Source organism: Pongo abelii, chromosome 16, assembly GCF_028885655.2.
Source record: "Pongo abelii isolate AG06213 chromosome 16, NHGRI_mPonAbe1-v2.0_pri, whole genome shotgun sequence".
In the NCBI taxonomy this organism is placed as follows: domain Eukaryota; kingdom Metazoa; phylum Chordata; class Mammalia; order Primates; family Hominidae; genus Pongo; species Pongo abelii.
In genome coordinates, this window is record NC_072001.2 from 33,073,948 (window position 1) to 33,095,699 (window position 21,752).

The window sequence follows — 21,752 nt, forward strand, 5'->3', positions numbered from 1 at the left end:
CTTCTCCATCTCATTGAACTGGAGAATCTAGCCAGAGCAATTAGGCAAGAAAAAGAAAATAAAAGGCATTCACATCAGAAAGAAAAAGGTAAAAACTGTCTTTGAAGACAATATGGGAGTCGGGAGCCAAGATGGCCGAATAGGAACAGCTCCGGTCTACAGCTCCCAGTGTGAGCAACGCAGAAGACAGGTGATTTCTGCATTTCCATCTGAGGTACCGGGTTCATCTCACTAGGGAGTGCCAGACAGTGGGCGCAGGTCAGTGGGTGCGTGCACCGTGTGCGCGCCAAAGAAGGGCGAGGCATTGCCTCACTCGGGAAGCACAAGGGGTCAGGGAGTTCCCTTTCCTAGTCAAAGAAAGGGGTGACAGATGGCACCTGGAAAATCGGGTCACTCCCACCCAAATACTGCGCTTTTCCGACGGGCTTAAAAAACCACGCACCAGGAGATTATATCCCGCACCTGGCTCAGAAGGTCCTACGCCCACGGAGTCTCACTGATTGCTAGCACAGCAGTCTGAGATGGAACTGCAAGGCGGCAGTGAGGCTGGGGGAGGGGCGCCCACCATTGCCCAGGCTTGCTTAGGTAAACAACGCAGCCGGGAAGCTCGAACTGGGTGGAGCCCACCACAGCTCAAGGAGGCCTGCCTGCCTCTGTAGGCTCCACCTCTGGGGGCAAGGCACAGACAAACAAAAAGACAGCAGTAACCTCTGCAGACTTAAAGGTCCCTGTCTGACAGCTTTGAAGAGAGCAGTGGTTCTCCCAGCACGCAGCTGGAGATCTGAGAACAGGCAGACTGCCTCCTCAAGTGGGTCCCTGACCCCTGACCCCCGAGCAGCCTAACTGGGAGGCACTGCTGAGCAGGGGCAGACTGACACCTCACAGGGCCGGGTACTCCAACAGACCTGCAGCTGAGGGTCCTGTCTGTTAGAAGGAAAACAAACAAACAGAAAGGACATCCACACCAAAAACCCATCTGTACATCACCATCATCAAAGACCAAAAGTAGATAAAACCACAAAGATGGGGAAAAAACAGAGCAGAAAAACTGGAAACTCTAAAAAGCAGAGTGCCTCTCCTCCAAAGGAACGCAGTTCCTCACCAGCAACGGAACAAAGCTGGACGGAGAATGACTTTGACGAGCTGAGAGAAGAAGGCTTCAGGTGATCAAATTATTCCGAGCTACGGGAGGATATTCAAACCAAAGGCAAAGAAGTTGAAAACTTTGAAAAAAATTTAGAAGAATGTATAACTAGAATAACCAATACAGAGAAGTGCTTAAAGGAGCTGATGGAGCTGAAAACCAAGGCTCAAGAACTATGTGAAGAATGCAGAAGCCTTAGGAGCCGATGCGATCAACTGGAAGAAAGGGTATCAGCGATGGAAGATGAAATGAATGAAACGAAGCGAGAAGGGAAGTTTAGAGAAAAAAGAATAAAAGGAAACGAGCAAAGCCTCCAAGAAATATGGGACTATGTGAAAAGACCAAATCTACGTCTGATTGGTGTACCTGAAAGTGACGGGGAGAATGGAACCAAGTTGGAAAACACTCTGCAGGATATTATCCAGGAGAACTTCCCCAATCTAGCAAGGCAGGCCAACATTCAGATTCAGGAAATACAGAGAATGCCACAAAGATACTCCTCGAGAACAGCAACTCCAAGACACATAATTGTCAGATTCACCAAAGTTGAAATGAAGGAAAAAATGTTAAGGGCAGCCAGAGAGAAAGGTCGGGTTACCCTCAAAGGGAAGCCCATCAGACTAACAGCGGATCTCTTGGCAGAAACTCTACAAGCCAGAAGAGAGTGGGGGCCAATATTCAACATTCTTAAAGAAAAGAATTTTCAACCCAGAATTTCATATCCAGCCAAACTAAGCTTCATAAGTGAAGGAGAAATAAAATACTTTACAGACAAGCAAATGCTGAGAGATTTTGTCACCACCAGGCCTGCCCTAAAAGAGCTCCTGAAGGAAGCGCTAAACATGGAAAGGAACAACCAGTACCAGCCACTGCAAAATCATGCCAAAATGTAAAGACCATCGAGACTGGGAAGAAATTGCATCAACTAACGAGCAAAATAAGCAGCTAACATCATAATGACAGGATCAAATTCACACATAACAATATTAACTTTAAATGTAAATGGACTAAATGCTCCAATTAAAAGACACAGACTGGCAAATTGGATAAAGAGTCAAGACTCATCAGTGTGCTGTATTCAGGAAATCCATCTCACGTGCAGAGACACACACAGGCTCAAAATAAAAGGATGGAGGAAGATCTACCAAGCAAATGGAAAGCAAAAACAGGCAGGGGTTGCAATCCTAGTCTCGGATAAAACAGATTTTAAACCAACGAAGATCAAAAGAGATAAAGAAGGCCATTACCTAATGGTAAAGGGATCAATTCAACAAGAAGAGCTAACTATCCTAAATATATATGCACCCAATACAGGAGCACCCGGATTCACAAAGCAAGTCCTGAGTGACCTACAAAGAGACTTAGACTCCCACACAATAATAATGGGAGACTTTAACACCCCACTGTCAACATTAGACAGATCAATGAGACAGAAAGTCAACAAGGATACCCAGGAATTGAACTCAGCTCTGCACCAAGCGGACCTAATAGACATCTACAGAACTCTCCACCCCAAATCAACAGAATATACATTTTTTTCAGCACCACACCACACCTATTCCAAAATTGACCACATACTTGGAAGTAAAGCTCTCCTCAGCAAATGTAAAAGAACAGAAATTATAACAAACTATCTCTCAGACCACAGTGCAATCAAACTAGAATGCAGGATTAAGAATCTCACTCAAAACTGCTCAACTAAGTGGAAACTGAACAACCTGCTCCTGAATGACTACTGGGTACATAACGAAATGAAGGCAGAAATAAAGATGTTCTTTGAAACCAACGAGAACAAACACACAACATACCAAAATCTCTGGGATGCATTCAAAGCAGTGTGTAGAGGGAAATTTATAGCACTAAATGCCCACAAGAGAAAGCAGGAAAAATCCAAAATTGACACCCTAACATCACAATTAAAAGAACTAGAAAAGCAAGAGCAAACACATTCAAAAGCTAGCAGAAGGCAAGAAATAACTAAAATCAGAGCAGAACTGAAGGAAATAGAGACACAAAAAACCCTTCAAAAAATTAATGAATCCAGGAGCTGGTTTTTTGAAAGGATCAACAAAATTGATAGACCGCTAGCAAGACTAATAAAGAAAAAAAGAGAGAAGAATCAAATAGATGCAATAAAAAATGATAAAGGGGATATCACCACCGATCCCACAGAAATACAAACTACCATCAGAGAATACTACAAACACCTCTACGCAAATAAACTAGAAAATCTAGAAAAAATGGATAAATTCCTCGACATATACACGCTCTGAAGACTAAACCAGGAAGAAGTTGAATCTCTGAACAGACCAATAACAGGAGCTGAAATTGTGGCAAAAATCAATAGCTTACCAACCAAAAAGAGTCCAGGACCCGATGGATTCACAGCTGAATTCTACCAGAGGTACAAGGAGGAACTGGTACCATTCCTTCTGAAACTATTCCAATCAATAGAAAAAGACGGAATCCTCCCTAACTCATTTTATGAGGCCAGCATCATCCTGATACCAAAGCCGGGCAGAGACACAACCAAAAAAGAGAATTTTAGACCAATATCCTTGATGAACATTGATGCAAAAATCCTCAATAAAATACTGGCAAACCAAATCCAGCAGCACATCAAAAAGCTTATCCATCATGATCAAGCGGGCTTCATCCCTGGGATGCAAGGCTGGTTCAATATACACAAATCAATAAATGTAATCCAGCATATAAACAGAACCAAAGACAAAAAACACATGATTATCTCAATAGATGCAGAAAAGGCCTTTGACAAGATTCAACAACGCTTCATGCTAAAAACTCTCAATAAATTAGGTATTGATGGGACGTATCTCAAAATAATAAGAGCTATCTATGACAAACCCACAGCCAATATCATACTGAATGGACAAAAACTGGAAGCATTCCCTTTGAAAACTGGCACAAGACAGGGATGCCCTCTCTCACCACTCCTATTCAACATAGTGTTGGAAGTTCTGGCCAGGGCAATCAGGCAGGAGAAGAAAATAAAGGGTATTCAATTAGGAAAAGAGGAAGTCAAATTGTTCCTGTTTGCAGATGACATGATTGTATATCTAGAAAACCCCATCGTCTCAGGCCAGAATCTCCTTAAGCTGATAAGCAACTTCAGCAAAGTCTCAGGATACAAAACCAATGTGCAAAAATCACAAGCATTCTTATACACCAACAACAGACAGAGAGCCAAATCATCAGTGAACTCCCATTCACAATTGCTTCAAAGAGAATAAAATACCTAGGAATCCAACTTACAAGGGACGTGAAGGACCTCTTCAAGGAGAACTACAAACCACTGATCAAGGAAATAAAAGAGGATACAAACAAATGGAAGAACATTCCATGCTCTTGGGTAGGAAGAATCAATATCGTGAAAATGGCCATACTGCCCAAGGTAATTTATAGATTCAATGCCATCCCCATCAAGCTACCAATGACTTTCTTCACAGAATTGGAAAAAACTACTTTAAAGTTCATATGGAACCAAAAAAGAGCCCGCATCACCAAGTCAATCCTAAGCCAAAAGAACAAAGCTGGAGGCATCACACTACCTGACTTCAAACTATACTACAAGGCTACAGTAACCAAAACAGCATCGTACTGGTACCAAAACAGAGATATAGATCAATGGAACACAACAGAGCCCTCAGAAATAACGCCGCATATCTACAACTATCTGATCTTTGACAAACCTGAGAAAAACAAGAAATGGGGAAAGGATTCCCTATTTAATAAATGGTGCTGGGAAAACTGGCTAGCCATATGTAGAAAGCTGAAACTGGATCCCTTCCTTACACCTTATACAAAAATCAATTCAAGATGGATTAAAGACTTAAATGTTAGACCTAAAACCATAAAAACCCTAGGAGAAAACCTAGGTGTTACCATTCAGGACATAGGCATGGGCAAGGACTTCATATCTAAAACACCAAAAGCAATGGCAACAAAAGCCAAAATTGACAAATGGGATCTAATTAAACTAAAGAGCTTCTGCACAGCAAAAGAAACTACCATCAGAGTGAACAGGCAACCTACAAAATGGGAGAAAATTTTCGCAACCTACTCATCTGACAAAGGGCTAATATCCAGAATCTACAATGAACTCCAACAAATTTACAAGAAAAAAACAAACAACCCCTTCAAAAAGTGGGCGAAGGACATGAACAGACACTTCTCAAAAGAAGACATTCATGCAGCCAAAAAACACATGAAAAAATGCTCATCGTCACTGGCCATCAGAGAAATGCAAATCAAAACTACAATGAGATATACCATCTCACACCAGTTAGAATGGCAATCATTAAAAAGTCAGGAAACCACAGGTGCTGGAGAGGATGTGGAGAAACAGGAACACTTTTACACTGTTGGTGGGACTGTAAACTAGTTCAACCATTGTAGAAGTTGGTGTGGCTATTCCTCAGGGATCTAGAACTAGAAATACCATTTGACCCAGCCATCCCGTTACTGGGTATATACCCAAAGGACTATAAATTATGCTGCTATAAAGACACATGCACACGTATGTTTATTGCGGCATTGTTCACAATAGCAAAGACTTGGAACCAACCCAAATGTCCAACAATGATAGACTGGATTAAGAAAATGTAGCACATATACACCATGGAATACTATGCAGTCATAAAAAAGGATGAGTTCATGTCCTTTGTAGGGACATGGATGAAATTGGAAATCATTATTCTCAGTAAACTATCGCAAGAACAAAAAACCAAACACCGCATATTCTCACTCATAGGTGGGAATTGAACAATGAGAACACATGGACACAGGAAGGGGAACATCACACTCTGGGGACTGTTGTGGGGTGGGGTTAGGGGGGAGGGATATCACTGGGAGATATACCTAATGCTAGATGACGAGTTAGTGGGTGCAGCGCACCAGCATGGCACATGTATACATATGTAACTAACCTGCACATTGTGCACATGTACCCTAAAACTTAAAGTATAATAATAATAATAATAAAAAAAAAAGAAGACAATATGATCCTGTATGTAAAAACTCCTATGGAATCCACAAAATAACTACTAGAATTAATAAATGAGGTCAGTAAGGTTACAGAAATTCTGTATACAACAATCTGAGTACATAGTAAACATGAAAATGAAATTAACAATTATATTCACAGTGACATAAAAATAAAATACTTAAGAGATTTAACAAAATAAATATAAGACTTGCACAATAAAACACTGCTGATAAAATGAAAGATCTAAATAAATGAAGCAGCATAATTCATAACAGCCACAAAGTGGAAACAACCCAAATGTCCATCAACAGGTAAATGGGTAGGCAAAATGCATTTACAAACAGTGGAATACAATTCAGAAATAAAAAGGAAAAGATTGCTGATACACACTACATGAATGAACCTCAAAAACATGTATGTTGAATGAAAGAAGCCAGAGGCAAAAGGCCACATATCGTATGATTCCATTTATATGAAATGCCCAGAAAGGGAAAATCTAGAGACAGAAAGATTAGTGGCTGCCTGGAGCTGGGACTTTTGGGGTGATGAAAAATTTCCAAAACTAGACTGTACATTTACTAAAAATTACTGAATTACAAATTAAAAATGGGTGAATTCCACAGTATGTAAATTTTTAACTAAACTGTTTAAAAATAAACGTATATAAAAATGCTAGTAAAATGAAGGTTCAGTGCTACTTCTGAGGCCTTTCTATTACAAATGCATGGAGAAATGGAGGATGAGTACGGTTCTCCAATATGATGAGAACACCCACTGGATGAGAGAAATTGTGATTATTAGGCTCTGCATGCATTTGTGAGTTAAACACACACTCTGACTGCATCAGTTCAGGATTACTTTATATGACACATTACTATTTTATTTTTTTCTAAGAGTCTTAAAGATTTTTGCCTTGTTAAAGTCAAGCAAGTTTGGCAGTTGTTAAATGTACTTCTGCAAGCCTGGCCAGGCACGGTGGCTCACGCCTATAATCCTAGCACTCTGGGAGGCCGAGGTGGGCAGACCACCTGACGTCAGGAGTTCGAGACCAGCCTGGCCAACAAGGTGAAACCCCATCTCTAGTAAAAATACAAAAATTAGCTGGGCGTGGTGGTGCATGCTTGTAATCCCAGCTACTTGGGAGGCTGAAGCAGGAGAATCGCTTGAACCCAGGAGGTGGAGGTTGCAGTGAGCTGAGATCGTTCCATTGCACTCCAGCCTAGGTGACAGGAGCGAAACTCCATCTCAAAAAAAAAAAAAGTACTTCTGCAAGCTTAAGCAACATTTTGTATTCATATACTATGCAACATGAATATATAGTCTTCCCTCAGTATCCATGAGGAACTCATTCCAGGGCCTCCCTTGGATACCAAGATCCACAAATGCTTAAGTCCTGGATATAAAATGATGTAATATTTGCATATAACCTATGCACAACCTCCTGTACACTTTAAGTCACCTCTAGATTACTTATAACACCTAATACAATGTAAATGCTATGTAAACAGTTGTTATACTATACTGTTTAGAGAATAATGACAAGGAAAAAAAGTCTGTTCGTGTTCATTATGGCCAAAGCATTCCCCCCCAATATTTTCAGTCCTGGGTTGGTTGACCACAGATAGGGAACCCATGGGTACAAATGGCCTACTGTATTATAAGAAGGTAGTTTTTAGTCTATTAAACTTTATCTGCAAACTTAAAATTTCTATTAGCTGTAAGTTATTTAATATGTAATTATCCTTTGCTTAACTGAAAGATTTTTATATCACCGTTTATTCCTACCAAATATTACATTACTAGCTATTCAGCAGTTCCGTCTATTTCTTCATCTCAAACTGCTTCCTTAGAGTCATAATCTAGCATGAGCCAGAAGGTATTTAAACTAAAACAAATTTGTACAAATTAGAAAACAGCAAAATTACAGAGAGAGAATGCCCTGTCAAAATTAACACTAAGTATTAATCCATTAGGGGATGGGACCCACCCTTCCCATAAAATAGGAAGGATAATTTAATAAAGGGTAAAAACTGGACTACTTTCTATTCTTCTATTTGCAGTCCTTGTGCCACTGGTTTTTTTTTTTTTTTTTTTTTTGAGTTTTGCTGTGTTGCCCAGGCTGGAGTGCAGTGGTGCAATCTCTGCTCACTGCAACCTCCGCCTCCTAGGTTCAAGTGATACTCCTGCCTCAGCCTCCCGAGTAGCTGAGACTACAGGCGCGCACCACCACACCTGGCTAATTTTTGTATTTTTAGTAGAGACAAGGTTTCACCATGTTGGCCAGGCTGATCTCGAAATTCTGACCTCAAGTGATCCACCTGCCTCGACCTCCCAAAGTCTGGGTTTACAGGCTTGAGCCACCGCGCCCAGCCTGTGCCACTGTTTTACTCAAATGATGTGCAAAATCTGTAATGTATTTGATGGTACTGTAGCAAATAAGAAATAGCTAAAACTGATGTGATTTACTTGAATGGGGACAAGCAGTAAACCAAGGTTGGCTGGCATGGTGGTCATGGTGCTTTCAGGAGTTACTTTAGTTACCTTGTAGGACTACAGAGAGATGTTTGCTTTCTAGCATGTATACAAGTTCTGCTGAATGCTTAAGGAATGCCCTGAAGAGAGAAAAGGAAAAATAGTGTTAAAAATCAAATTTCCACTACAAATACATAAAGTACTTGAAATCAAGCAAATCTAATTTCTCACTTTACAGATGCTCTCTGACTCATGATATTCCCATAACTCATGACCCATGATAACTCATGACCCATGATAACCCATTGCAAGCTGAAAATACCCTAAACTGAGAATGTGTGGCTGACTGGCAGCTGTGGCTCCCTGCTGCTACTCAGCATCACAAGAGAGGATTGACTGCTTTCTACTGAATGCACATAGCTTTGACATTACCGTAAAGTTTCTTTAGTTACTTATACGATTTCTCAAAGGAGTATATTTTGTAATTTTTGTTTTCTTTTTAAGAGACAGACTCTCATTTTGTCACCCACACTAGAGTGCAGTGGCATATCACAGCTCATTGTAACCCTGAATTCCTGGCCTCAAGTGATCCTCCTGCCTCCACCTCCTGAGCAGCTAGGACCACAGGCACGAGCCACCATGCCTGCCTAGTTTTAAAATTTTTTTCTGGAGATGGGCATCTCACTATGTTCCTCAGGCTGGTTGTCAACTCCTGGCCTCAAGTGATCCTCCTGCCTCAGGCTCCCTAGGACAACAGGCACATGCCACCATGCCTGGCTAGTTTCCAATTTTTTTTGTGGAGATGGGGTCTCACTATGTTGCTCAGGCTGGTTGTGAACTACTGGCCTCAAGTGATCCTCCTCCCCAGAGCTTTGGAATTACTGGCATAAGCTACCACAACCGGCCCCACTTTGTAAATTTTTTTTTTTTTTTTTGAGATGGAGACTTGCTTTATCGCCCAGGCTGGAGTGCAGTGGCGTGATCTCGGCTCAATGCAACCTCGGCCTCCCAGGTTCAAGTGATTCTCCTGCCTCAGCCTCCTGAGTAGTTGGGACTACAGGTGCGTGCCACCATGCCTGGCTAATTTTTGTATTTTTAGTAGAGACAGGGTTTCACCATGTTGGCCAGCCTGGTCTCGAACTCCTGACCTCAGGTGAGCCACCCGCCTTGGCCTCCCAAAGTGCTGGGATTACAGGCATGAGCCACCACGCCTGGCCTCATTTTGTACTTTTTTATCAGGGAAATTCATAAACCCTTTATAAAAAGGAAGGGGTTGACTTATGACAAAACTATAGAGATTGAGAAGAGATTAGTGGTAGCCAACAGACACAGATGGGGATGAGGGTGCACCTATAAGAGGGCTAGCACAGGGGAGCCTTGTCATGGAACAGGTCTGTATCTTCCTGTGGTGGTGGTTACGTGAACCTACACACGTGATAAAATCGCACAGCTGTGTTAAGGGCATGCACACAGACGACAGCATGTATGAACTGGTGAGTGAGAGCTATCCAGTGTCCCAATGTCAGCTTCCTGGTTTGGATGCTGTACTCTAGTTACGAGATGTTACTATGGGGGAAGTTGGATGAAGAGTAAGTACGTGGCTCTCTGTGTTATTTTTGTACCTCCAGTGAGTCTGTAATTTTCTCAAAATAAAAAGTTAAAGGAAAAGAAAGTAAAGAAGTACAAACCTTACATATTCTAACCATCGAGTATTTTCCAGTGAAGATAACCATTTCTCTTCAGTTTCTTCAAAAGGCTCTGTAATAAATTATATACATATACATTTTTACTTTTTAAGTTTATTTTATATGATCCCTATCAGAGTAAAGAGATACATCAGTTTCTAATATTTAAAAGTTAGCTTTAAGTAAATATCATGCATTTTCACTTTAATAACATGGAATAAGCATTTAAGAAGACATTACAATTCTGTAACAAAGCAAAACAAAGCATTCCCCTGGGGCTCCATCATCTTCTCTCTCGCTCTTTCAGGGAAATCTTGGGAGTCCAACCAACTCTGACTCCCAATAGCTAAGAATTCCAGCCTTCCCTGCTCAGCCTATGCCTTGATCCTGGCCCTCCTGACCTGTGAGGTCAGTTGCCCAGGCCCTAGCCCTTGGCTTTCTCACTGCAAGCCTTGCCCTCCTGCTTCCCTGCCCCACCCATGCTGCCAGTGGTGCCTCTGTGCACGGCTCATGTGGCCTGAGGGCCAGCCACTGCATGAGGACAGGCATCCCCACTGCCCTGCCCAGAGTGCACATCATCATTCAGGACACTAGTTTTTTCAACAACTTGCCCCTGCCCCGCCCCTGCAAGGCCCTCCCCCAGGAAAGTGCTCACTCATTGCTCAAGATCTGCTGCAAGGCTGCCTTTGCTGACTCCCTGGTGACTTAGAGGCTCTCTCGAGGAGGACCCACATTACACCAAAGATGCTTTCATGTGACTCATCCCCCAGGACACGTGAGAGCCACCTGATACGTTTGCTCAAACAGATATGTCGCAATTCTGAGGCTACAGATATAACACAGCTGTTTGATACCCATGTCAAGTCACCTATCTCAAAGTATAACTGTATGTATTAAAATCTTAATAAGTTTGTCTGTAAGGTAATACAGTGTTCTACCCAGCAAATGCTTTTATAAAAGTATTCTACTATACCTTTCATGATCTGAAGGAAATTTCATACACTCATTTTTCCCCCTCTAAAACAAAAAGTAGTTTAAACTTAATTCCTTAGGAGGTTCTGAAGTTCTCATACAATAACATATAATTTGTACAAATAGTTCCATAGACTCCTTAAATATATCTATTTCTACATTTTTAAGAACATCACTTTTCCTGACATCTCATGCAACTCTGTATCCTGTGTTCATTATATATATGAAATAAGAACGAAATTACCATTAACGCATAGCTGCTTCAGTTTTACAAATGCTGCCTGTACTTCTTGAATATTAGGCAAGGTCTTATCCAAATCTGATTTGTAAACATCACTTCTCTGTGGGTGACTTTTAGTTATTGCATTACAAATCCTAATAAAGACAAAAATCCTTTAGTCATTACTCATTCATTTCAGCATATATTTATTTAACCCTTACTATAGACCAGGGGATAGAGAGAGGAATGAGACAGGTAAGGTCTCTGCCTTCATGGAGTTTACCTTTTTTTTTTTTTTTTAAGACAGAACCATTGCTTATTTTATTTTTTAGTTTTAGAGACTATTTCATCAGGTATCTTTGCATGATTTTTCTGTATTCTCATAAAACTGAGAGTGAAATCAAGGAGAAGACAGGTAAACTTTGTTTCCCTCTTACCATCCAACTTCTCCCACCCATCTGGTTTTGACTACTGCAGAATGCTGCCATTCACTTCACCACCACCCCCACGTGCAGTGCACAGAACTAACTAGATCATTTCCTTCTTTTTCTTTTTGAGACGGAGTCTCATACTGTCGCCCAGGCTGGAGTGCAGTGGCACAATCTCGGCTCACTGCAACCTCCCCCTCCTGGGTTCAAGCAATTCTCCTGCCTCACCCTCCCGAGTAGCTGGGATTACAGGCGCCCGCCACCACACCTGGCTAAATTTTTGTATTTTTAGTAGAGGCGGGGTTTTACCATGTTGGCCAGGCTGGTCTCAAACTCCTGACCTTGTGATTCACTCCCCTTGGCCTACCAAAGTGCTGGGATTACGGGCTCATTCCCTTATTTCTGATGGGAGAAAATAAAGTGCATCCATTGGAACATTTGCCCAGGAAACAGAAACACTGCCAAGGGGGGGCAGCATGGCATTTAGATTAAGGAGACCCTACATTCCCACATCTTTCCACATGATGTAGACAGAAGGATGGCAAACCAGACTCACATTCTCCAGTTCTAGAGAATGCAAAGCACCTATTCCCACAGTCTTAATGATTTGCTGTAGGATGAACTGCTAAGTACAGACATTCACCAAAATTCCTCCCACCCTTCCTCTATTCTTAGGAGAGAACGGGCTGCTATAAATATGTGCCATGGGGTCTCTAGATGTTTTCAAAGGAAACAGCCAGGACTGGGATTCCCATCTATATTCAATGGGTAACTTCCACACCACTTTAAAAAAAAAAAAAAAACCCTGCTTTTTTTTTTTTTTTTTCCTGAATAGAAAAAGTAATATAAATTAGTGTGGAATGTTTAAAAACATCTAGAAAAGATAAGAAAAACAAAATCACCCAGAATTCTAAAATTTTGGTGCAATCTTTCTAGGTTTCCTCTATGCACCTTTATGTGTATGGAATTTAATGTATGCATGAAAAATAAAATGGCACTGTACATTTGCTTCATAAACTGATTTTTTAAAATTAACAAGAATACGCTCCCATTTCATTAAAATATGTAATGTTTCATGAATCTGCATGTCATCTTTGTGCAAGGGCTATGCTAACCTTCACTGTATCATTCCAATTTTACTACTGGTGTTGCCCAAGCAAGCAGGGAGTTGACATTCTTGGTGGGGTGGGGCAGATGATAAGATAAGATAAATGGGCTGTGGTGAATGCCATGGATGATGTAACCATGGGATTACAGGCTACGTTAGGTCACATGGTGGAAAACAGTTGCTCTGTGAAGATGGTACTGAAGCTGAAACCTAAATGATTAGAGAAGCAATGCAAAGATCTGGGGTGAAAGTGTTCTAGGCAGAGGGCAGCTAGTGCAAGGGCCCTGTGGCAGGTAACAAGCATGGCTGCTGAGAAACCTAAAGAAGGCCAGTGGGGCTAAATGACACACCTGAGGGAAAAAGGTTAGGAGACGAGGTTGGACAAAAAAGAGGATCTGTTCTACTTATGAAGAATAGGATAGCTGAAAACACAAAAGGCATTAAAGTCATTCTCAGCTTAATAAATCACTAAAACTGCCACTGGTTATAAGGTTTTATAACTAACTCTCACCCAACAATGCTACATTGTCCCTTTAACAGCAAAATTCCTAACTGTGCACTTCATCAGCATGCATGTTAATGAAAACAAGGCTTGGAGTATGACACAGCAGACAGTTAATTCCAAATGGAGTTCAGGTAAATCAAAATCCACAGAGAATACGGACTCGTGTGAACTATAGTCACCTTCCCTTCCAGAAAACTGAAGGGTCATTTGAGGGTCACTTGACGGTTATTTGCTTCAGTGAATATGGCTCTGTCAGTTACGGTACAGTGGAAAAACCCTACAATCTGGCTGTACCAAAAAGGACTGTGATACACAATTTCTGAGGCTCTATAAGCCTGTTTTATAAGATCTGTTCATTTACTCCTCATTTATTCAACAAGTATTAAATAAATATCATATGTGCTTCCTGGGTGCTAAATATATAACGGTGTGCAAAACAGACATAGTCCCTCATCTCATGGAGTGAAAACGACAGGTGGTAATCAAACTGTAACACACACATATATAATTAAAAACTGAAATAAATGTTAAAAACTCAGGAGCTCTAAGAACATAGACTTTTGAGGTCTGATCAAACTTTAGAGGTGAGAGAAGGCTTATCTTGAGGAAATGATGTTTGAATTGAGATATAAAGAATGAGTGAGCCGGGTGCGGTGGCTCACGCCTGTAATCCCAGCACTTCGGGAGGCCAAGGCGGGTGGATCACCTGAGGTCAGGAGTTCAAGACCAGCCTGGCCGACATGGTGAAACCCTGTCTCTACTAAAAATACAAAAATCAGCTGGATGTGGTGGTGGGTGCCTGTAATCCCAGCTACTCAGGAGGCTGAGGCATGATAATCACTTGAACCCGGGAGCCGAGATCGTACCACTGTACTCCAGCGTGGGTGACAGAGTGAGACTCTGTCTCAGAAAAAAAGAAACAAGGAGTGCCAAGTGGGTAAGCGTGGAGAGTGTTCCCAGATGAGTGCAAAGAAGGCAGTCCAGAAGGGAAGAGCGCTGGACAATGTCAGGAGGTTGAAAACACCAGGGAAAAGTCCAGGGGGCTGGAGCCCAGGGGAGAGGAGACATGGAAGGAGGAAATGATGGCACTTATAACACACAGGCAGAGGTGGAGCTGGGTTTGTGGAAGCACACGGGTTTGTAAGGTGCCTGAAAAGTGAAGTGAGAAAATCTGAGGAGGGATTGGGGATGGGGAAGGGAAAGAAAGAGGAAGGCAACCAGGATGACCCCCCCGGTTTCTGAGAGCAGGCTGGGGGAGGGCATGGAAGCCATATCCTTGAGTTTGGTTTTGGACATAATGAGTTTAGGGGCCTTTGAGACCTCCATGTAGAAGTCAAGGTAGACTGAAGATATAAATGTGTTGGTCACTAAAGCCACATTCTTGGGGGAACTTCTTTAGGAAAAGAATACAGAACATGAGGAAGTGGCCTTAGAATCTGTGTAACGTCTGGAGAGAAGAGGATGGGTCTGCAGAAGGCACGGAGTGCCAGTGAGGAAGAGGAGCTTCGGGAGAGTGGAGAGGAGCAGAGGCCGAGGGCCCAGGAGGGTTTAAGGAGAGAGTGATCAATAGTATTGCTCGCTGCTATGAGCACAACTGAGAAAGGCCTCCTACTTTAATGACGTGGAGGTTACTAATGACCACAGCAGATGATGCCAGACTCGTCTGTGGTGGCTAATTAAAACCACTGTTCTAGCTACTGCAAATGTGTAGACCTAAATAAGACACATCAAACTACAAGAAAAGTTTGATTTATCCTGAAGTGTCTCAACTGGATATCACTGCACTTTGAAAGTATGTTATAGGAAATGCTATAGCAAGATGTCAGCAATGTAAGATCCACAAGTGTCTTACAAACCAAATAATTAAATTATATTTAGTGTAACTCCAATGTCAGTTAATTTTAATATTATCACATTCTTTTCAAAATGGCAATTCTTATATAAAACATGGTGCTAACTAATTAGTAAGACTATGCATTTTGTTATTTTCCATTAGTAGGGAACTCACTGTAGTTATACACGACAAGTAAAACTATCTAAAGTGACAATGACCATTTCTCAATTACCTCTGGTCAATCTTCCTCTGCTGCAGCACGTCTCTGATGAGGGCCATTCGCACAAGAGCACTGCCGTTAGAGTGGCTCCAGCACCAGAGCTAGGGGAGAGGCAGAATCCTTACTTCACTGTGTAGAAACAATGGACGTCAGCATTCATAAAATCCAACAGAAATCACTTACTGGCATCCTTCTCCCAACAAAAGAATGGGAAAAGATCTTTAGATCTTGGTCTGCTAAAGAACTTGGCACTACAATGTATTCTGGAAGGCTGGAGGGAAAAAAAAAATTATATGAGTCCTGTGCTAAAAGCAGGAATAGTGTGCTCCTGCAGACCCTATAAATAATTAAGCACAGTTGTCCGCATTTAATGTGCACCCCACTTAGTAGCCACATGGTGGGCACCATGGGGGGGGGCAGTGACGATCCTAGACATCTTAGTCTAAAACATGTGCGATATGACCAATTCTTAAAAATCTAAATTTATAGCATGAGAAAATTCCAAAGAAGGTATTAGAAATATTTTCCAGAATGACTATTAAACATGTATGTGTTCACTGAAAAATATATCCACCTTTGTTCTCTTGACAGGCTATGGTTAAGGACGCCAGGCAAACAAAAGAAAACCCCACAAATCTACCAGGAGCTTTAGCTCTCTTCTTAAGTCCCTCTTCTATCTTTCCCCATGCCTAAAAGGCACAGTCAGACTCTAGGACACTGATCAGACAATAATTACTAGTGGGCAAGCTCACTGCACCTCAAGACATCTTCCTTCTTTCCCCAACGTGGCTGGGCCGCCCATCACATGTTTCTCAGCACATATACCAGAGTGTGCTGGCCGTGAAGCTTAAATTCCAGGGGAAGCAAAAGATACAAGCTACATGCTGCAAAGCACCTTTCTAGAACTGTACTAGAAGTTCCTGGTATTGGATTAACCAGTAATAACACAGTAGTGCTTTTCTTCCTTTTTCTAAAAAGCTGCTTATGTGCGTGAACTAATGAGGACTTCAATGACCTTAAAATAAGGCATTCCAAAAAATTCATAATAACTACATGACATTAAACAAATTAAAAAAACAAATTCCTAGTCACTTCTGGAAGATCCCCTAGGGAACCAGCTCACTATTCGCAAAAATCTTGAGTAAAGGAGAAAATGTAGATATTTATATTGCTTTTCTTGTACGAACTGTGTTACAGGGCACTAAAGAGCTGGTGAGAGAAAAGTTCGATAAAAGCAGAAAGATGATAGAATTAGATGGTGAACAATCGCAATCCTTAGTGAAATAACGATCTGAGCAATGATGCTCCCTCCCAATGCAAAACTATTTTGGGGAGCTAAAACCATGATATAAGAGGGGAACTTTTACTGGGTGGATCAGGTTGACACCCTCTAAGCCCACTGGTTGTCAGGATTACAATGAGAGAGACACAGCCAGCCAGCCTGAGATGGGATGTGACTCCACAGGAGAACACAGAACCACCTAATGAAACATTCTTGCCAAAAGTACTGAACCTAAATCCAATTAAGCCTCTGTTGCTAACATTTTAAAGGAAATACTAGAGACAGAGGAACACATTACGGGACACCCTGGGGATAAAACTAGCAATATCTACAATGTGGAAAATTCTACGGAACAAATGACCTGGTTTGTCAACAAATAGTAGGTAAAAAAGAGGTGGGAGGAGACTGTTGTAGATTAAAAGGCCTAAGAGACATATTAAGCAAAGTCAATGTGAAGACTTTAGATCCTGATGTGAACAAACCAACTGTAAAACACCAGTTACAAGACATAATGCAATAAACACTGACTACTGATGACAGTACGGAATTACTATCAACTTCTTTTAAGGGATACCGTAATTTATATTAATAAGCCCTGATCTTTAAAATAAAATATTTATTAAAACATTATTAAAAACAAATATTCCACTAACCACAACTTGAAAGTCATCAATGACAACAGAGTTTGATGATTATTCATAGGGAAGTGACTTCCAGCCATATATAACATTGCTAAAATTGTACTTACCAAGTGGATATCATGTAACCCTCGTTAATAGAACAAACTCTCCACCCGGAAGCACCTGTCCTCTTGATTTCTCTGTCCCAATCCGAGTAAGTTTCAAAGAGTGGAGTTTTCTGGCTGCCACCACCAGCTCCATTACCTCCTCCTCCTCCTCCTCCTCCTCCTCCATCTCCTGAGGGAATTCCATTAATTTTGTTGGCTGTAGGAAAAAGCAACATTGTGAATTTTAACAGTCACATTTTCCCCAGCATTCCCTCTTCTCTGAGCCTCCTGTCACATGCATACTCTGATGTGCTGTCTCTAACCCGCTTCATCTTCCAAGTCTCTCCGAGAACCGTCTTGCCCTTTCCGTTTAAAAATAACTCTTCTTTTTTTTTGAGTCTCGTTCTGTCGCCCAGGCTGGAATGCACTGGCACGATCTCAGTTGACTGCAACCTCCGCCCCCGGGTTCAAGCTATTCTCCTGCCTCAGCCTCTTGAGTAGCTGGGATTACAGGCAACTGCTACCATGCACCATGCCCAGCTAATTATTGTATTTTTAACAGAGACAGGGTTTCACCATGTTGGCCAGGCTGCTCTTGAACTCCTGACCTCAGGTGGCCCACCTGCCTTGGCCTCCCAAAGTGCTAGGATTACAGGTATGAGCCACCACGCCTGGCCTAAAAATAACTCATTTAGTCTTGTCCTTATCCAGCTCTTTCCCAACTCCGTAAAACAGCTTTGATTTTTCTCTCCTTCTACTGGCTCTATCTTCTCTGCCTTCAAACGTAAACAGGTCAGTCAACATGATATTGAAAACACTTTGATCCCGCTGGACCCCTCTAGCTACTATGCTGTACATTTTTCTTCCTTCCTTTTCCTGACCACCTTCCCCCAGAATGACGAATGGCTGCTGCCTAGATTTCCTCTCCATTTATTTTCTCTTTAATTTTCAATTGTCTTCCATCCCTACCATTCTAACAGAAACTATTCCTAACCCTTCCTCATCTGCCTGTCCCTAATTGTGGGGTAAGTCCATGTCATTTGATGATTTGCTCCACATATTTTGCCTGGAAAAATGAAACATCCAACAATCATCTCTGACCTCAAGCCCTTCAAATCTTTAATTTTTCTAATACCAACTTCTCACCTACCTGCTCTTTTCTATCTGCTCATTAGAAAATTCTTGGTTTCCTGTATCTACTCAATTTTCCTTTGAAAAGCTCATAAGGTTCCTTGTGCTTTGCTAGAGTGCTGTTTCCACATGAAGATTACAGCAGGGCAGGCCTAGACTTGCATTTCCTTAGTAAGGAGCCTGCTCTGAGAGAGAGAAGTAATGCTATCTTCTGGGAGCATGCCCACAGCCTCAAGAGTGCCTGCAAAGTGATTACTGAGAAACAAGCTGTCCCACCAGTCAGCCAGATCTACCTTGGCAGTATCTGGTGACAGATGGCACAACCCATTCTGGCCCAGGGTCTTTCTGCTGCAGGCTGCAACTGTGGCAAGTCTCCCAGCTGGCATCCCCAATGGGATATTCTGCTGCATTTAAACCAGCCAGCAGCTTACCACAAGACACACTTCCCTAAAAAGATGTGTTCATGATGCTAGTCCCTTGCCTTAAACTTTCAATAAGCTCATTTTCCAACCAAATCAAGCAAACCTAAATGGCTTCTCTTGGCCTTAGAGATCCCTCACATAACTTATCTGACCTTCATTTCCCATTCTCCTCTGCAGCCATGCACTACCCTCCAATGTCCCATGAACATGTCATGCCCATTCCTACTGATTATTCATTAATTCCTGGTACAAGACAGGTACTTTCTGAGAGCTCCCCATGTGCTAATGCCTGAGAGCAAAAAGATGAGTAAGATTTTATCTCTATCTTGAAAGCATTAATAAGTGTGATAATCACAGAGTACCAGATGTCTGAGTGCAATGAGGATGCAGAAGAGAAGGCCCCTAACTCTCACTGGAGAGAGAGGCCGGGGCAGGAAAAGCTTCATGACTTGACCACAACTAAAGAGAGTTCTAAGGAATAAGTCAAAAGTTGCCAGGTAGCTGGTGAGGAGGAGGTAGGCATGCTAGACAGAGAACTTTAAAAAGATGGTGTAACTGTATAACATCAAGTAACTAAATACAGCTAGAACACAGGGATTCAAGAGGTGGTGGAAGAGAGGTGGGAAATTAAATAGGGCCTAGACTCTAGTGTGTTTCCCAAAAAAGCAACTTCTAGCCACACAAGCCCATTTAAATTTAAACCGAAATGAAAATTAAATAAAATTAAAAATTCAGTCCATCAGTTGCACTAGCCACATTTCAAGTACTTAACAGCCACATGTGGCTAGTGGCTCTAGTGGCTGCCCTACTTCCATCACTGGATGGTGCTGCTCTAGATTACGGAGGGGCTATGTTAGGAATTTGGACTCCTCTTAAGTGGTATCAGAATTATCCAGTGATTCTGATTTTAACAAAGCTTGTTAAAAAGTAAAATGTTGCCAGGCGCGGTGGCTCATGCCTGTAATCCCAACACTTTGGGAGGCCGAGGTGGGTGGATCACAAGGTCAGGAGATGGAGACCATCTTGGCTAACACGGTGAAACCCTGTCTCTATTAAAAATACTAAAAAAAAATAAGCCAGGTGTGGCGGTACGTGCCTGTAGTCCCAGCTACTCAGGAGGCTGAGGGAGGAAAGTGGCGTGAACCTGGGAGGCAGAGCTTGCAGTGAGCCGAGATCGTACCAGTGCACTCCAGCCCGGGCGACACAAGAAGACTCTGTCTCAAAAATAAATAAATAAATAGGCAGATAGATAGACAGACAGACAGATAGATAGATAGATAGTTAAATGCTAATTCTAAGCCCATATCCTAGAGTCCCACTCCATCTAAGGGCCTTCTCTGGAGTAACACAACAACTAAAAAGCGTGTCCGTGAGAAGGAAGACTTAGGAGTTATGATCTCTCCAGAACACAAAACCTGCATATGGAATTTTTGGCAAAGCCCAATCTATACAGTGTTCCAGTGCACCAAAACAAAGAAAGCTATTCGATATCAGAAAATCTAGGTAATTCATCATATGACTACATTAAAGACGAAAAAGGCTATATGAATGACCAGCTCTGTAAGTGCAGAAAAACATATGATAGATACCTGTTTATGACTAAAAAAAAAAAAAAAAAAAAACCAACAACGTTAGCAAATTGGGAATAAAAGGTAATTTCCTTAACTGGATAGAGGGTGTTTATCAAGAAGACATAGCTAAGAGCATCTTCATTAAAAGCGGGAAGTGAAATGATGCCTGCTACTATTACTGCTATTCAACACTGAACCAGCAGTCCTAGCCAAACAATAAAACCACCACCACCAAAAAAGAATTATAAAAAACACACTCAAAATTTTAAGTTATGTAAAACAGTTTGGTGACTGAGTCTAGCAGCACTGAATACTTTTTAGTGTTTTGGGTTGCAGACTTTAATAAGCTAGGCTAAGAATGTGCTATTGTTTATGAGATTGCTTCTCTGGCCAAATTTTGTTTCAAGATCTAACTTACACAAATTTTTCTAAACATAAAATGAGAACGTCTATTTATATTTTCTAAGCATAAAGTGAGATCCTCTATCGTTTGTTATTTTTTCCGTTTCTCTTGTTCAAATCCTGTACTTTTCTAAACAACTGGGACAAGGTCTTTTATATGTTCTATATCATCTTCAGTTAGAGCTCATTACAGAATGTGTAATGTATACTCAATCTGGTTTTATAGTCCAGAAATGTGAATGCTTTCCAAAGTTCAAAGGACCTGATACCAGTGGCCTGCTCTATGAGTGGATCACTATGAGGAGCTGGACCAACACAGTGAAAGGTGGGTCATCTCAGGGAGACCTGGCTCCGCTGACCGCTACCTGACTGAGGTTTTATGACATGCCTCCACAGCAGACTAAGAGTGAAACAGATATTATATGCTCCTGATCTTGGCTATCTTCTGTGACAGTACAAAAGTCTAATCCTATACTGTTGGGGTTATTTTAGATACTTTCCACTGAATTGGCCAATTGATATCTAGAATGGCTTCAAGCAACAGAAAATACAAGTCATCAATATATGAAAAGAGAGCCTATCACTCTGATGATACTGCAGAAATTAGAGTCACAAAGGAATAAG

General features: G+C 41.6%; 1 protein-coding gene and 1 non-coding gene across 2 annotated transcripts in view; both read right to left on the reverse strand.

Moving 5' to 3' along the window:
• Positions 1-21,752, reverse strand: part of MTMR10 (myotubularin related protein 10) — a 59,134-nt gene that overhangs the window by 10,414 nt on the left and 26,968 nt on the right. Inside the window, exons 7-12 of the mRNA XM_009249631.4 lie at positions 17,624-17,819; positions 15,777-15,864; positions 15,606-15,694; positions 11,523-11,653; positions 10,310-10,379; positions 8,691-8,761 (exon numbers count right to left, since the gene is read on the reverse strand). Coding sequence (XP_009247906.3) covers positions 8,691-8,761; positions 10,310-10,379; positions 11,523-11,653; positions 15,606-15,694; positions 15,777-15,864; positions 17,624-17,819 — 645 coding nt within the window. The remainder of the gene's footprint in view (positions 1-8,690; positions 8,762-10,309; positions 10,380-11,522; positions 11,654-15,605; positions 15,695-15,776; positions 15,865-17,623; positions 17,820-21,752) is intronic.
• On the reverse strand, positions 12,984-13,088 carry LOC112129331 (U6 spliceosomal RNA). The gene has a single exon (XR_002911733.1). It is a non-coding gene; the product is annotated as a U6 spliceosomal RNA (small nuclear RNA).